The 18,732-nt window shown below is 41.8% G+C and overlaps 1 protein-coding gene across 1 annotated transcript; it reads right to left on the reverse strand.

Moving 5' to 3' along the window:
* Positions 1-1,827: 1,827 nt before the first annotated feature.
* On the reverse strand, positions 1,828-2,094 carry LOC147432642 (uncharacterized). The gene has a single exon (XM_086491620.1). The coding sequence runs from the start codon at positions 2,092-2,094 to the stop codon at positions 1,828-1,830; it is 267 nt and encodes an 88-aa protein (XP_086347746.1).
* Positions 2,095-18,732: the final 16,638 nt, after the last annotated feature.

An 18,732-nucleotide genomic window follows, 5' to 3' on the forward strand; every position in this document is an offset into this window, starting at 1 on the left:
TGATGCTAGCTTAAGAGCTTACCCGACTGGAGCTCCAAATCTTGGGGAGGAAAGCAAAGCAATCACAGAGCCCTCTTAGGGCGGCTTCACTCTCTATGAACAAAGCGAATGACCAGAAAGAGGATGCCTCATTTTGTTTTGATTCACACACAAGATGAAACGGCGCGAGCTGTTCCAACCCCCCCGCCGCCGCCGCCCCCTCGTCTCTAATTGACACCCTCAATTTTTAGAGGGGATCTACGGTTCAAAATCGGTGTCACTTGTGGGCGAAGATCACAACCGTTGATCCCATATGTGAACTTGATGTAAAATAGGGTTGTTTGTTGACTGGTGCTTGTGGTGGGCTCTTTCTAGTCTATTCTTTTATTGAGTACAATCCAACATCAAGGTCTATTTACTGTTGGTTTTATGGTTAGGTTTGAGTGGGTGGAGACATACTCTCTTACGTTCCTTTGTGATGTTCAATATCTAGGGTCTTTTGCCCAATTGAGAGAGGATCTACACACGGGGCTTCTAATATAGCCTTGCATGCATCATCAATGTTGTCCCGTTGCTCACCTTTGTCATTTTTGGCAGAGTTGGAGATTACACCATCTTTAAGAGGAAGAAGACGCGAGGGCACAGGTTTTAAAATCAAGAAAGCAAATATTGCTGACGTGTGCTCTGCCCCTACCATTGCTATGTCCTTGTTATTCTCAAGCTCGAGGAGTTTTTTTAAAACTTTTTTTTTGTCCCTAATTATTCCCAAGCTTCACTAAAAAGTTTCTCAATTTGAAGGTTTTTGGTTCACTAACAAATTGAAGGTTTTTTGTTCACTAAAAAGTTCCTTAATTTGAAGGTAAATGAAAAGCCAAAGCGTAAGGCGAAGAGAGCATAAATATGTGTGTGTGTGTGTGTGTGTGTGTGTGTGTGTGTGTGTGTGTGTGTGTGTGTGTGTGTGAGAGAGAGAGAGAGAGAGAGAGAGAGAGAGAGAGAGAATGCATCCTCTGCATTTTTATGGACTACGCGGCAACCAGAAGGAGAAGGGTGAGACGTTGCATGTGCTGATAGACATCGATGCCACCTTGGTGTATCCTGCAGGAGCTGCCCCTCTCAAGTCATCGGAGGAGGCCCTGGGTACAGAGTAGAGCCTTGTTCATGGTGCCCTCGAGTTCTTGGCTCCGACACAAAGGCACGCAACACAAGGTTGGTCGAATCCCTCGTCCCGATAATCCAGTAGTAGGGCTACCCTTTCAAACAAATCAAGCTGGAGGCATTCTCTGTGCCAGACGGCATGTTTGGCAAGAAGATTCTCAAGGGCCGCCGAAAGGGGCTTGACCTAGACCGGGCCATCTTCGTGGATGACAGTCGTCGGAACATCCTGCCAAGATTGCTACATGCAGGATCTCTCTCCGTACGGTGCCCTAGATCCCTCTCTCTCAACCGCGACAACATCAAAGGTGGTTGTGTTTGCCATGCTTCTTTCAAGGAACTCCGTTGTGGCGATGGCTAGCTCTCTATCTCAAAAAGCAGTGGCCTTCAATTACGTCATGAGACGAGACTTAGGAGAGTCTTCATGAGGTTATCTTAGTCATTAGGCTTGTCTTTGTGTGGGAGGGCAACATGGAGCTTAGACATGGAAGGTGTGTGCGTGGTCATGTTCTCTCTCTCTCTCTCTCTCTCTCTCTCTCTCTCTCTCTCTCATATCTTTAATTTGGCACATAAAACATGTAAAAAGTAAGCAGCCACTACAATAAGTAATCAACCATACATACTTGCAGTTTTGCTTTCATCAGGCCAATGAGATTTTACTTACAACGCATAGATGCTTCAAGATACTATATGATCCTATTCAATAAACTCAATCCTTCCATCAAAAAAAAGAGCTAACATTGAAGTAGCTATCAGATCATTTTGCGAGCTCCTTTCGCAACTGCTGTGAGAAATATCATCGTCATCCCAATCATCCTCCCATTGTTGTAAAGCATCTTTTCCCTCCCCTTCATCATCCCACTCTTCGTTCTCGAACTCTTCAAACTCGTCATCATCTTCAAAAAGATACAGCTTAGGGTCGTCAGCAGCTGTGGCATCTTTGGGCGGAGTTTGAATCGCCATTGCCGTTCAGTGAAGGGTTAGTCTTTCTCTCTCTCTCTCTCTCTCTCTCTCTCTCTCTCTCTCTCTCTCTCTCTCTCTCTCTCTCTCTCTCTCTCTCTCTCTCTCTCTCTCTCTCTCTCTCTCACACACACACACACACACACACACACACACACTCTCTCTCTCTCTCACACACACACACACAGGCAAAGACAAACCTTCAAAGAAACCTCCAAACTGTTGCCTTTGCAAACCGTGCACGCAGCAACAAGTACAATTTAATCGAGCAATCTACTGCAACAACAGGGCGAGGCTTCAGCATGGCTGCGGTTAAGCACCACCGAGCAGCGCAGTGAGTGCACAATTTGCAATTTCTGAGCGAGCGGTTGGAAGGTGCCAAGGGCCGTCAACAGATGGGGGACATGCTGAATATGCGCAGGGTACAGACGCGGCACAACAAGAGGCTCGCGCAGGGTTATGGCAGGTCGTGTAGGTAGGTGGGTGCTCTCTGAGAGTCTAGGAGCGCGCCTACTTGGATCCATCTGTGAACTGCTACGCCTCTCTGAACCTCTGTCTTCAAATTGAACCTTCGAATTGCTCTCGAACTGTTGCCTCTGCAAACCTGCTTTTGTTTTGTGATGTGATGCTGCTTTTATTTTTTATTAACATCTTTTCACGGCCTTGTTTTTTAAATTTAATTTGAAGCTCTGCCACGTGGTGGCTTCTACAATCAGATAGAGAGAAAAGTGCCTTTGGCTCACCAAGTAACTAGATGTAAACTCGGACAAATGTGAACTAGTTGTGAACTTGCATGTAAACTAAATGTGAACTTTGCAAAGTCTATGAACTATAGTATTGTGGTGTAAACTTGATGTGAACCCGGAGTAAACTTGATGTGAACTAAGATCGCGGCAGGCCAAATCTACGCAATATGATGCTACCGTTTTACATGCTTATCAAAACGCGTGTAATAGCGTAGTGGTAACTCATTGGTCTTGGGACGGGGAGGTTGTGAGGTCGAATCCTACCCAATTTATTTTCTCCTCTCATTAAATCGACGGCCCACGATCAACAATGATCTAGGACTGTAGATCCCCTCTAAAAAATGAGGGTGTCAAATAGAGATGTGGCCCCCGTCCCCCAAAAGCATGGGCGCGACTGCCATGGCAGCTTTTCAACAAAAGTTTCAGGCGGGAGATTTGATCTCAACACCACATGATCGCGCACCCAAGGTCGTACGAGCTGAGCCAATAGCTTCTCACGTAGTGAGTCCACGAAAAAGCAGTTATGTCCACTGTTTGTGGATGCTCGAATGTCCATCAACCGGGTAGGGTACTTTTTGGGCCCCTCCATTGGCATGAAGCGCCAGGATGGATGGTGCCCATTTGTGGAGCCACCCTTGATGTGAAAGGGTTCGCGAACAGGTGTCCAATGTCTTTTTGCCTCATGGGCAAGCATTCGCCCGCTTGTGAAACCACCCTTACTCCTTTACACGAGTTGTGAGCTGAGAGAGGGATGAGAGAGATTGATGTGAGACTTTAATGCTATGAGGTAATGAGACCCGTCTTCAGTGGGTCTTGCTCGTTCTTACCACATGCCAATCCGCAGGAAATTACAGCCACCTTCGACCGCCAATGTAACCTCTCAGCATATGGTTCCATCAAGAGCTATGGCATGTAACTTCCCTGCACATGAGTTTCCTGTGGTAATGGCTCCTCCCAAGTTTTATTCACCAATTGATGAGCCTCCTTGAAGAATTGGGGCAACGGCTTATTGAGTTTGATGAGTTCATTGTAAAGCACATGGGATGCAATTCTTAAAGAATTGGCATATGTGGCCTACTTTAAAGAACTTTGCAATTCATATGTAGCCTTTTGTTTTCCACAATTAGCTCCCCTGGGGGCTTCTTTGCCTATCTCAGTGGGTGTACTTTGTTTGTTGAATGCAAGCACCAATTCTGCTTTCCCATATGTGTCCTACAGTTTGTTTATCAGATCCCTATTTTCTTCTTGAAGCCTCATGTTTTCCTTTGTGTGCCTAGCATGAGTTTCAAGCTAGCATGGTCCTCCGAAAGCTTAGTTAGTGCTTCATCCCTTAGTTTTGACAACCACTTCTCTTCTTGTTCCATAGCCATATCATCAATAGTGGCGCAGCTCATGAGGGTTTTGTTGTACCTGAGGATTTGTGGGACATGTTCGAAATGTTTTTCTAATGTTTTGATGTAGTCCTTGATTTATTCCTCATCATGTGCTCCTTAAACCTTTTTCCTTCTTCTTGATTTTCCTTCAATTTTATGTTCGTCTCCTTACGTTCCGAGACCAAGGCTAAGCACTCCCTATGTAGGTGCACATACCTTTGTAGCATCCTTGAGCTTCTTGTTCTCCTCTCTAGCAGTGACCAGCTAACACTTTAAGTATTCTTGCTCATTCATTTGATACTTGCTCATTTCTTGGCCTATTTCTGCAGCTTGGTATCTCACCTCCTTCCTTGGAGAGAGAGAGAGAGAGAGAGAGAGAGAGAGATAGATTATATTAGCCTCTACTAGAGGCTTAGGTTCACTTTGACATGGTGTTTGCGATTGTGCTTCACACTTTTGATGTGCATGAATGCCATGTAAGGTGCTATGGTCATCTCATGCACATGTGGTTCAATGATAACATTCGTATTTGTATGTGTACTCTCAATGGTGCAAATGGGAGAATTTGTATGTTCTTTGTGTAGAATCTCTATAAATATCATTTGTGGTGGCCTTACCATGAGCTTCCCAAAGTCTCTCAAATAGTGTAAACCACTTAAAAGGTATTGCATGCATATCAAATATGTGGTGATGGTATAGTTTGAGAATGATTCTTGTTTGTGTGAGAATACATGCCATTTGCAAATACGAATCTATAGCTACCATGTCATCAATTTTGATGCAAGGTTGATTTTGTGAGTGTATGTGTGCCCTTTACGTTAGGACCCATCAAACGGGTACCATAAGTTGTTGGGGTTAGGATTCTAATCAGAACTCTTTCTTTAATAAATGGGACACTCGACCAGGCTTTGGAAGTTGGTGGGAACTTCTTTTTCTTCTTCTTTTGCTTCTCTAAGGGTTTTAGGCCCCTCGATTGGGATCTGCAGATTGGCTAGGGTTATGCTCGGGGAGCCCTAACCTTTTTTGTCTTTAATGGCTTGGCACGTTAGCAATTTGTGACATTGAGCATCTTTTTTTCGATCAATCTCCTGGTGGAAAATGGGGTCCACGTCTCTATGTTATTTTTCTCCTGCTAAAACAAAGAGAAAGCACTTTTAAGTTTGTAGGAACAATCTCAAGAGACCTTGAAGATCTTTATAATGAGTTTTGAACACACACACACACACACACACACACAAACTAAGGCTTGTGTCACACATGGGCGTCGATCATAGTAGATGTGGCACCCATTCGACAGGCGCCCACTTTGAAAGGAATTGTGTGTGTGTGTGTGTGTGTGTGTGTGTGTGTGTGTGTGTGTGTGTGTGTGTGTGTGTGTGTGTGTGTGTGTGTGTGTGTGTGTGTGTGTGTGTGTGTGAGAGAGAGAGAGAGAGAGAGAGAGAGAGAGAATGATGGTGTATGAACAGAGGCAAAGCTTACGTGGAGCAAATATGGAAAAGGTGAACGGATTTCTTGTAGCGAGCTCATTAGTTTGAATTTTGTTTTGCCCTCAAAGGGCATTCGCATATCACAATCGATATTTGAAACACACGTACCGACACAAATATTGACGGTAGTATCAATGTTGGAAAATTTTCCAAAAAGCGTCACTCTATTGCCTCGATAATCTGAAGAGCTGCTAGTAGTGTTGGTGAGGTACTTCAACAATAACAGAATGATGAATTACCAATGAAAGCTCAAACGATTGCATGAGAGGAGAAGACTAACACCACATGCAATGAGATGCTATATTTGGGGGTCAAAGTTTTCAAATTACATGCATTGCTAGCTCTCATGGACTTACAAAGTGTGTATGGATGGTCATATACAAGTGTTTGTACATTGTTTAACCTGTTACACAAACTATTTCTTGTTGGAAACAATATACCTACATCAAGGAGGGTTCCAAGAAAGTTTTGTTTACAATTGGGCTTAATTAGGAATTCATCCGTGCATGCCCTTATGATTATGTATTGTATTGTGGATGGTAGAGGATGCAGTGAAATGTCCAAAAGTGTGGGACAAATCAATATGGACATCTATTGGTTCCTTTGTAGCCCACAATATAAGCACACCACCCATCTAGTAAGCAGGAGCGACTCACATGTAATAGCAAGCTCGAGTACCAGATCTTGATGCAGGAAACGGGCCAACACCATCACTAGCTACACCATCACTAGCTTCAATGATCATGGACAGTCGGTAAGGGGCTTGCAAGCATCAAACACATTTTCAAAAAGCAACCTTGCATCAAAGGTGTATGCAAAAAATATCACTTTAACATAAGAAACCATGGTTTATTGAGCACCACCCACCTAACTAAAACCTCTAAGGAGCCACCCAACAAATCAAAGATATTTCAGCCAAAGTACTCAAGAAAGCAAAGGAAAGTCGAGCAAATGTTTGTTCCGAGCCGTTTAGTCAAAGTCAGTGATCCAATTTGGATTAAAGACACGAAATCAACACAAAAAGACAAACACATGGGATGGATAGCATCACAATGGAGCTTAAAAAAACAGGAGTACTATGGAGGTAACAGACAGATATGGGTACCAAAACCGCAAGTTAGGGCATATGAAGTAACGTCAAGTCCCTCCCAAGAAAGAATGCCCACAAGGTATCAACTACGACAATATCCTAGGATACCTAAGAAGCAGGTATACAACAGAACAACATTGAAAGATGCTAAAGTCTACCACAACTCTCAGGAGGATACAGAACAGAGACGGATCTCAAAGAATCTTTCTCTTAGACAAGAATTCTAACAGGGTATACAAAGATTTGGCTACCAGTCAACCACAAGCCAGCTACAACTACACCAGACCTGCATGAAGATCTCAAGAGCTCAGCAAGACCTAGAGCAAAACAAAGTCAACAAAAGAGATACAAACAGCATCAAAAGATTTGGATTACTAAGTCTTCCAATGCTCCTAGTCAAAAGCCAAATGTCGACAGTGAACCGAGGCCTACAACAACATCAAAGACTCCTATCAACAGACCTAATTAGAGAATTAAACAGATAATGGAGTCTTCACAGTCAAAGAAAGACAACCCAACCAACGCGAATGTAGATTCAAAGATGATAAAATAGGTATGGCAAAAGAAACCTTCAATGCCAACTTGGTCCTTCACTAATCCTCTTTTTGAGGATCCAAGCGTACTTTTACCTGAAGAAATGTTTGTAATAAGCACAAGAATGTAAAAGTTCAAGTCTCCAGGGTGCAAAAAACACTCTTTGGCATAGTCAGAGTCGGGCTGTTGAGCCATAAAATGAGCAAAGCATTAGTCCCAAAGCTTCGAGTCATATTAAACTTTGTGCTAAGAGTCATAGTTATTAGGCTTACGCTCAAGCTGGAAGAGTTGAGCATATTTATGTCATGTCGCTCATGCTGGATGAGATAAGCATAATAGTCAAAGTCTATTAACTTACAACTGGTGGAGTGTCGTAGAGTCCAACACTCACGCACAGTGCACAGTAAGATGAGAGCACATATCCTCGTCAACGAAAACCATTCTTAAAGGGGTGTCAGCTTGCACAGCCATGCCATATGCTTTTATAGCTACACCATCTTTCTGAAGAATCCCTCAAAATCTTTCTTGAACAGCATATTGTTTCCCATGCATTTTTGTGTATGCACATATAGGATGTCCCACCATTGGACATATGCATTAGACACTCTTTTTTGCTTCCACCTATGTACCTTGAGTGGATTACAATAGGCAAACCAATGTTCCATCATGCTACCCTCTCATATTTGTTGCCATTTAATTACATATCTATCAGCAAATAATCCCTTGAGTACTTTATTAATATCTCCCATGCTAGTAAGTACTCCAATAATGAACGTATCCCAAAGGTACTTTTTTTCCACTAGGTTTTTTCCCTTTGGTCATCCAAGTATTAGACCCTAATTTAGAACCTCATCATTCTACTTCCCTTGTACATAATTTTCATAAATAAACAGTAGCCTCATCATTCTGCTATTACAACGGACAAATGCAACATCATCTCTCACAATAGACATATTTGGACCAATGAAGGTGTTGCAACAAATTGAACTTCATCAACAAATTTAATGACAAATGAAGACAATCAGGCCATCAAGAAACAATCAAAAACCTTTCCTTGCCTCCACGGACACTTTTCAACAGTGCTCGAGGACGGGCACTAATATCAAAAGGGGGGAATGTTAACTGAGTCAACGTCAGTTAACAAAAGCTACTAAAGACTGAAGATGTACGAATGCACATCAAAGATTAATACAAAGAAGCAGTAAAGATTGGAGTCACACATTTTTCATGTTTTCCCAAAATGGTCACGTATTGTAAATTCTTGATTTATTTCAAGTCATTGTAATATTTTAATGTGTTACGGGCTCAATGGGAGTCCAAGATGTAAAGAATAGGTCAGTTAGTGTGCCTAGTTTGCAAATTCAGTAAGTGGTGGAGCCCTAAAGGCTTTGGATACCCGGACATTGCATATTTTTACCCTAGGTATATAAGGCAGTGTGTAAAAATATTAGGGTTCTCAAGCTCATTTGTTGAGAGCACTCTTTTGTGAGAGCTCTTGAGGTGTGTGGCTATGGAGTCCTTGAGCTTCTTGTTGCTCATGTAACTTGATTAACACTAATCAATGCTTAATTCTCTTTCACTATGCCTCTCATGCTTCTTATGATTGGCTATGATGATTAGATTAGCTAGATCATAACTAATTAGTGGTTAATCCCTCTCTAATCTTGTGTGATTTTCCTCTTTTGCTTGTGTGTGCATGTAGGTTTGATTGGAGTGTGGTGCTCGATAAATCTATGTGTGTGTGTGCTTGAGATTAGTGTGCTGCATGATAGGATTACTGTTGTGTGCGTCTTGCAATCGTTAGTATGTGTGATTGGGTTGATTGGAGGTGAAGGGAAGTGGATGTGGAGATTACCCATCATTGTTGCTCCTCCATAGGCCAAGAAGCTCACCTTGTAGAGTCACCATTTGTGTTGCCATGATTAGCTCACTAATCGTGTGAGTGTTTCCATGCCCTAGCCGAGTAGCTCATCCCTCTGGATTGATAATTTTGTTGGTCATTGGAGCTATGCAATAATGGAACCCGCAACACTTCATCTGCTCCAATTGGTTCAGGTCGTATAGGTTCACTCACTCCCTCACATCGTAAACCTGCTCCCATCAGCCCTCACTTTCAAGCACCTAGAGTATGTGTGTCAATTGCCAGAGCAGATTCTAGAAGACAGCTTCTTCCACCTCCTCCCACTTTTGGAAGTGGTGCTCCTTGACGACAATTGTTAGCTGCTCATCAATTTTTTAAACAAGCTCAAGGTATTGATGAGACTTTACCGATGATACCTTTAGACAGAGCCATTGTTCCCCCTAGAGGTATGCTTACTACCTCTCAAAAACAAAAAAACCATCAGCTCATGATGTTCAAGTCCTTTGGGAGCATGCACGACACAAGAAGCGTGAAGGTCATGCTTGGTCAATCGAGTATGTGTTTTTGGGTAGAATCGAACAATTGTTGAACCTCTTACTCCATTTCTTTGTGTCGTTGATGATAAAAGTCACATCAATGATGAAAGTCTTTTCAAAGTGGTAGGTCTTCTTGTTGATGTCAGAGAAAATACCTTGCAAGACATTGTATATTGCCTTGTAAAAGGGAAAGAAAAACAATTTGTGAATGACAAAGAGAAGAAATATGCTTCCAAACTTGCACGCAAGGATTTCAAGATAGAAGAAGTATATCCAACTTCTCGACAAGACGAATTCAAAGATGCCATGCTTACTAGGAAACAAGTAAGTGAAACTAAACTTTTTTCAATTATGTTTGTAGTTTGTGTTCTGAAAAACAAGTACTAGTTTCATGTATATGTTAAATAGAGTTGAATGCTACTTGTTTTAGAGAAAACAAGTGCTTTAGAATTGTATTTTGGAAGACAAGTACTTCGTACTTGTATTCTACAATACAAGTTCTTTGGACTTGTATTCTAGAATACAAATGTAATGCACACTAGAATGTAAGTATCAAGCACTTCATTCTAAAACACCAGTGTGAAGCACATTTCTTTTAGAAATAAAGCAATTAGCTTATGAATTTTATAGGACAAGTGTTTTGTATGTAGCATTTAATGGCCTAGTAACTTGTGTGTAGCGGAAAATAGAATAAACATAGTGAGCATTTCATTAGAATAAATTCCTAATGAACATAGCAAGACTGCTTGGATGGAGAGAGCATAACACCTAGTTAGATAGGCATGAACAATACTTCAAAAGAGAGAGAAATTAAGCTATTGACAACAATTGAGGACGGGATTTTCATGGAGCAGGTCCCCCCTCCAAAAGGCTTTGTATTATAGGTTTCCCCCCATCAAGGGAGACATTTTACAATACAATACTTTGTGTTCCTTCAATAACTTGCTGGTTAAATGAAGATAGAAGCTTCAAGCACCATGCACACACTTATAAAACACAACATCAATTCCCTCACGGTCTCAGACCCAAGACCTCACACACCTTCGAAGATGGTGAGAGCTAGCGGGGTATGAGAGTAGATTGAGAGGAAGAAGGAGTATTCTTACGAGAAAGAAGTATACCTTCTCACATAATCACTCATAAAAGCTCAGCATAGCTTAGTAATTAGCATGGGAGAGGAGATGAGCATGCATTGGATCTTGGCTCTTGGTTGGAGTTGCATCACAAAGCCAAGAGTTCTTGGTGTAGGCCTCCCTTCTCACAAGCTTGGAGTAGATGATGAGCTTTCCATTAAAGCTTGAGAAGGAGAGAGAGTTTTCTTTGCTTCACACCTCATATTGTGTGTGTGTGTGTGTGTGTGTGTGTGTGTGTGTGTGTGCCTTGCCAAAATCAGGCCCCTCTCTTTTGGTCAACCCCTCTTGCATTTTACTCATGTTGGCACCCCATTGGCTCATGCCAGGTTTAGCCAATAAGAACTTAGAAGCATATTGGCTAGCCTTCTGACATGTGTCTCCCTTTCGCCTTTTGTGAGAGATTAGGTAATTAAATAAATCAATTAATCTCTCATTGGACCCCTTAGTCTTCTGGCCAAGGAATCAGGCAAGCCATTGGGCTGTTGAATGCTCATTGGACCCCTTGGGAAACTATCCAATATTCTTCTAGAGAGGTTAATTTCTATTGGTTCTTTTATCAAGTGTTTCAAAACGAATTAACCAAATGTACTCTAGCCTAATTCTCATTCGTCCACCTCTATGGCCGTCCAATAGGAATTGAATGCATCTTGGGGGCAACTGGCCTAGGGAGCTAACATGTGTCCCCTATTCCATTTGTGTAAAGGGAGCATGTGAGTGTGTATGTGTGTGTGTGTGTGTGTGTGTGTGTGTGTGTGTGTGTGTGTGTGTTTCTCTCTCATCCCCTACTAAAAGGGCTCGCCCCCTCCTATCTAGGGATTTGCAAAGGCTTTTTAGGTCTCCACAAAGGCATCCAATTTCCCTAAGGTTTGACCATTGGACTTTACATTGAATTTTGGAACCTTAGCATTTTGGAAGTCTTAATGGGTTGAACCTTAGGGTATTTGAAGCCCATTAATGCACATTGTTCTTTTGCAGATGGCCCCCCCTTTGGATCCCTATTTTCTCTCCTTGGGATCCCTACTGTGGTCGGTCTGCCAGCTTAACCAATATTCTAGCTTTTTCTCCCCTGGTACTTCCCCATATTAAATGACCAGTTTAACATGAGAAAATCATTTAGGAGAATTAGATATTAGTTATTATGACATTACCTCTCTCTTGAAATCATAGTCGTCCTCAACAATGGGGTAGAGAAGATAAAGCATATTCATTAGTCCTTTTTCTAGCGGGTAGAGAATCCCTATGTTACTCTACGACATCGTTCCAGAATGGATGACTAACCCATTTGGTGCTTGAGAGCCTAAGCTGCCGGCAAGCATGTCTGCACATTAGTCCTATCAATCTTCCATAGTAGAGTGACAAGCTCTACTTGGTGTTTGGAAGACGACGTCTCTGCAAACTCGATCCTAAGCATGCATACTACTTAACATTTGTGCACAATAAGGAAAAAGAGAGTCTTATAAGACAAAAACTTTGTTCATTTTAAAAATTTGTACATTTTCTTACTCTAGGGAAGCATTGTAAGCATTGACAAGGTTTAGGTTATCCTTTAATTGTATGCCTTGCATCCATCTAGCATCTTCAAAAGGATAGTTCTTAAACTTAATAAGATACCATCGGATAATCTTACCACCTCTTAATACCTTGTCTTCATGTCGGAGTATGGACTCGGGCTGCAACACCTCTTCTTGGTCCTCAATCTCCGGTGGGTCTTCCATAGTTGGTTCTTGAGGTGGCTCTCCTTTGTAAGGCTTTATTAGGCTCACATGAAAAGCATTGTGTGTGAGCCAATGACTGGGCAACTTGAGTTGATAGGCCATCTCATTGATTGGTGTAAGAATCTGGAAGGGACCATAGTGCCTTTTTGCTAACTTAGCATAGTACTTTTCGTGTCCCGTAAACTTCTTGCCCGTCGTGTGCCTTAATCGAGCCTTGGGAAATTTGAGCAAGACCCAATCATTTTCTTTAAAGGCTTGGGCTCTTATGTGCTTATCAGCAAGCAGCCTTTTGCCTTTGCTGTGAGATAGAGATAGAATCCTTAATCTTTTGGAATGATTCTTGTAGGTCTCATCCATACTCATCTGCAGTGAAGATCTTCCCGTGTACCTTAAGTAGCAGGGGACTTTTGGATCTTTCCTCAATTACCTTGAAAGGTGCTTTTCTCGTGGAGGAATGTACAGTATTATTGTAGGTATACTCCACTAAGGGTAACTACTTCTCCCATTGGGATCTTTGGTCTACTTCCTTTACATAGGCTTTTAGTATATCAAGAATCGTTAGGCTAGCTATTTCACTTTGGCCATCCGTTTGCGGGTGATAGGCCGAAGAGAAGTTTAGCCTTGTCCCTAAATTCTCAAAGAGAGCCTTCCAAAAAATAATGGTCATTCTAGGATCTCTATCCGAAACTATGGACATTGGCAAGCCATGATACTTAAAGATTTGTGATATGAAGAGGGTTGCCATTTGATGGGCTTTGATAGTATTTTTGACAAGTATAGAATGAGCTTGTTTGCTGAACCTATCTACTATCGTCCATATTCCCGTATTGCCATGGATAGACTTAGGAAATCCAAAGATAAAATCCATGGATATGCTCTCACATGGTGAATTAGGGATTGGCAAAGGTTGAAGCAATCTAGGTTGCTTCCCTCTATCAAACTTTGTCTTTTGGCATACCACACATTTAGAAACATACTCTTGTATGTTTGCTTTCATGGCAGGCCAATAGAAATATGTTTCAATCCCTTTTAGGGTAGATTGAATCCCTCTATGCCCTGCATAAGGAGGAGCATGAGATTCATACATTACTTTCTCACATAGTGAGTTAGTAACACATAGTCTATTGCCATAGAGAAGATAACCATCTTGTAAAGTAAATGGTACCTCTTTCTTTCCTAATGCAAGGGCTGAAATCACATCTCTAAAATCAAGATCAATAGCATACTGATCTATCATAGAAGATAGATCATTGTGAGTTGCTATGGAAACCGCATTCACTCTCGGCCGTCTTGAGAGTGCATCGGCTACTTGATTATGCTTTCCTGCAATGTGAGCAATATGAAAATGAAATTGCGGAAGGAAATTTTCCCACCTCATTCGTTTGTCGGAGAGTTTGGTTTGCGTCATGAAGTACTTAAGGCTTTGGTGATCCGTCCGCACAATGAAAGGAGTTCCCGATTGTGGGATGGGTGTCTAACCTCACTCCTATCTTATTGCAGACATAGCAAGAACCACGAATATAATTGTCAATCCATGGGACGAAGCTGACTCGACTAGTGCATATAGGCTACAACATCGTCAAACAAATCACATCCGTTACAGCATCAAACGATATCCAAACGTCATGAAACTTCTAAGACATGTTTATAAGATCTAAGCACGCATGCTTATGGTCCCAAATCTCACTTTAGGTCAGGTGAAAAAATCGCAATTATTAACAGCAGTGAGGTTTATGATTTTGAAGCTTTAATTCCTACTTATGATAAAATTAAGCCGCGGGTCGGCAATGCCAAAAGTTACGGATTACCGTGAAATGCTTACATCAATCCGTAGAGCTCTTACTTGCGATTGCAACGCCATAAACGACACTCCAATGTGACAACCAGCAAGGGAGTAGGAAGCGCGAGAAGGAGAGAAGTGAGCGTCGTTAGCTCACACTGTGTTTCTATTATCCAAAAACTTGTCAAAAACTTACGAAAATTGTCTTTTATACCTTAGCCAAGGTTTTTGTGGTCAAAACTAATAATCTGGAGCTCTACTAAAGACAGGTTGATACAATCTAGAAGCTTGTAGCCCCGGCTCATCAATTACAATGTTTATGTAGAAGTTATAATATTCTCGATTCATCAAAATAATGAGTGTTTTTACAATGAAAGCTCCAAAAAATGATATTCGAGTTAGCTTGCTGCTAACATTCTCCCCCTCCTCGACTGCGTCATCCCTTGACACAGCTTAATGGACTGAAGTAGTCTTCGGGTTGACGGCTGGCAAGACGGTCTTTAAGTGCGTGTAAGACTTTATCATATCTGAGTCTTCTCTCTTTGTCAGGAACCTGCAAGAACTGCATGGTGACTCTGTTTTTAAGCTCAATGGCTGAATAGCCAACAAATCTGGATGTGAGGTTGCTTATCACTAGCCCAAATATCTTCATCCGCCAAGTGAAGAAACTTGTATAGAAAGCTTCTTCAAACGCCAACATATTGCTAGAGGGAAAAAACATGCATCGGGTGTAGACATCGTAAAGGACTTCTTCAGAAGGCTGGCCACTTAAGTCGTAGATAGCAGAGGCCCTTATTGACTTTGAGGAACGACATCCATGGCGCTCATGCTTGCTCTGGCTCGTGAAAAGCTTGAAGACATGTGAGCAACATTCCGCAAATCTTGTATAGCATGGCACATGAGAGGTCAGGGAGGCATTTGAAGAAATTCATGGCTTTTGTGGGACGGGTGTCTAACCTCACTCCTATCTTATTGCAGACATAGTGGGAACCACGAATATAAGTGTCAATCCATGGGACGAAGCTGATTCGACTAGTGCATAGAGGCTACAAGAGGTTGTCAATCTCTTGGAAAACAACAAACAACTCGCATCTAACTCACTACACTCAAATGACTGAAATCACTAAAAGCTAATCGCTCAACGGTAAACAAATCACATCCGTTACAGTATCAAACAACATCCAAACATCACGAAACTTCTAGGACATGTTTATAAGACCTAATCACACATGCTTATGGTCCCAAATCTCACTTTAGGTCAAGTGTAAAAATCGCGATTATTAACAGCAGTGAGTTTTTGACCTAGTTGTTTTAAACCCACAATGCATCTAAATGCTTAGCAATGATACCCCAATACCCCGCCTCTACTTAGTTTATGATTTTGAAGCTTAAATTCCTACTTATGATGAAATTAAGCCGTGGGTCGACGACATCAAAAGCTACAGATTATCGTGAAATGCTTATGTCAATGCGTATAGCTCTTATCTGCGGTTGCAACGCAATAGACGGCACTGAAATGTGACAACCAGCAAGGGAGTAGGAAGCGCGAGAAGGAGAGAAGTGAGCGACGTTAGCTCACGTTGTGTTTCTATCATCCAAAAACTTGTCAAAAACTTACCAAAATTGGCTTTTATACCTTAGCCAAGGTTTTTGTGGTCAAAACTAATAATCTAGGAGCTCTGCTAAAGACATGTTGTTACAATCTGAAAGCTTGTAGCCTCGGCTCATCAATTATAATGTTTATCTAGAAAGTAGGAGCTACAATATTCCCGATTCATCAAAATAATAAGTGTTTTTACAATGAAAGCTCCGAAAAATGGTATTCCAATTAGCTTGCTACTAACATTCCCCCCCTCCTCGACTGCATCGTCCCTTGACACAGCTTCATGGACTGAAGTACTCTTCAGGTTGACAGCTGGCAAGGTTGTCTTTAAGTGTGTGTAAGGCTTTCTCATATCAGAGTCTTCTCTCTTTGTCAGGAACCTGCAAGAACTACATGGTGACTGTGTTTTTAAGCTTAATAGCTGAATAGCCAACAAATCTGGATGTGAGGTTGCTTATCAGTGGCCCAAATATCTTCGTTTTCCAAGTGAAGAAACCTATATAGAAAGCTTCCTCAAATGCCAACATATTGCTAGAGGGCAAAAACATGCATCTGGCGTAGAAGCCGTAAAGGACTTCTTCGGAAGGCTGGCCACTTAAGTCGTAGATAGCATAGGCCCTTATTGCCTTCGAGGAAAGACATCCATGGCGCTCCTTCTTGCTCTGGCTCTTGAAAATCATGAAGAGCAGCACTCTGCAAATCTTGTATAGCATGGCACTGAGAGGTCAGGGAGGCTTTTGAAGAAATTCATGGCTTTTGCGGGAGGGGTGTCTAACCTCACTCGTATCTTATTGTAGACATAGCAAGAACCACGAATATAATTGTCAATCCATGGGACGAAGCTGACTCGACTAGTGCATAGAGGCTACAAGAGGTTGTCAACCTCTTGGAAAACAAAAAACAACTCACATCTAACTCAAGCTACACTCAAATGATTGAAATCACCAAAATCTAATCGCTCATTGACAAAAAAAATCACATCCATTACAGCATCAAACGACATCCAAACGTCACAAAACTTCTAGGACATGTTTATAAGACCTAAGTTCACATGCTTATGGTTCCAAATCTCACTTTAGGTCAAGTTTAAAAATGTGATTATTAACAGCAGTGAGTTTTTTACCTAGTTGTTTTTGACCCAGAATGCATCTAAATTCTTAGCAATGATACCCCAATATCCGCCTATACTTAGTTTATGATTTTGAAGATTAAATTTCTACTTATGATGAAATTAAGCCGCGGGTCGGCGAGGTCAAAAGCTACGGATTACCATGAAATGCTTACGTGAATGCGTAGAGCTGTTACCCGCGGTTGCAACGCAACAGACAGCACTGCAATGTGACAACTAGGAAGGGAGTAAGAAGTGCGAGAAGGAGAGAAGCGAGCGCTGTTAGCTCACGCTGTGTTTCTATTATCCAAAAACTTGTCAAGAACTTACGAAATTGGCTTTTATACCTTAGCCAAGGTTTTTGTGGTCAAAACTAATAATCTGGGAGCTCTACTAAAGACAGGTTGATACAATCTGGAACCTTGTAGCCCCGGCTCATCAATTACAATGTTTACCTAGAAAGTAGGAGTTACAATATTCCCGATTCATCAAAATAATAAGTGTTTTTACAATGAAAGCTCCGAAAAATGATATTCGAGTCAGCTTGCTGCTAATATTCCCCCCTCCTCGACTGCATCGTCCCTTGACACAGCTTCATAGGCTAAAGTAGTCTTAGGGTTGACGGTTAGCGAGGCGGTCTTTAAGTGCGTGTAAGGCTTTCTCAAATCTGAGTCTTCTCTCTTTGTCAGGGACCTGCAAGAACTACATGGTGACTCTTTTTTTAAGCTCAATGATTGAATAGCCGACAAATCTGGATGTGAGGTTGCTTATCACTGGCCCAAATATCTTCGTTTGCCAAGTGAAGAAACCTATATAGAAAGCTTCCTCAAACGCCAACATATTGCTAGAGGGCAAAAACATGCATCGTGCGTAGAATCCGTAAAGGGCTTCTTGGGAAGGCTGGCCACTGAAGTCGTAGATAGTAGAGGCCCTTATTGCCTTCAAAGAATGACATCCATGGCGCTCCTGCTTGCTCTGGCTCATGAAAAGCTTGAAGACATGTCAGCAGCATTCTACAAATCTTGTATAGCATGGCACACGAGAGGTCAGGGATGCCTTTGAAGAAATTCATGGCTTTTGCGGGACGGGTGTCTAACCTCACTCCTATCTTATTGTAGACATAGCGCAACCACGAATATAATTGTCAATCCATGGGACGAAGCTGACTCGACTAGTGCATAGAGGCTACAAGAGGTTGTCAATCTCTTGGAAAACAACAAACAACTCGCATCTAACTCAATCTACACTCAAATGACTGAAATCACCAAAAGCTAATCGCTCATCCGCAAACAAATCACATCTGTTACAGCATCAAACGACATCCAAACGTCATGAAACTTTTGGGACATGTTTATAAGACCTAAGCACAAATGCTTATGGTCCCAAATCTCACTTTAGGTCAAGTGTAAGAATCGTGATTATTAACAGTATTGAGTTTTTGACATAGTTGTTTTCGACCCAGAATGTATCTAAATGCTTAGCAATCATACCCCAATACCCCGCCTATACTTAGTTTATGATTTTGAAGCTTAAATTCCTACTTATGATGAAATTAAGCCGCGGATCAGCGACGCCAAAAGCTACAAATACCATGAATTGCTTACGTCAATGCGTAGAGCTGTTACCTGCGGTTGCAACACAACAGACAGCACTGAAATGTGATAGCCAGGAAGGG

This window comes from Adiantum capillus-veneris, chromosome 20, assembly GCF_014529385.1.
Source record: "Adiantum capillus-veneris isolate H3 chromosome 20, ASM1452938v2, whole genome shotgun sequence".
Classification (NCBI taxonomy): domain Eukaryota; kingdom Viridiplantae; phylum Streptophyta; class Polypodiopsida; order Polypodiales; family Pteridaceae; genus Adiantum; species Adiantum capillus-veneris.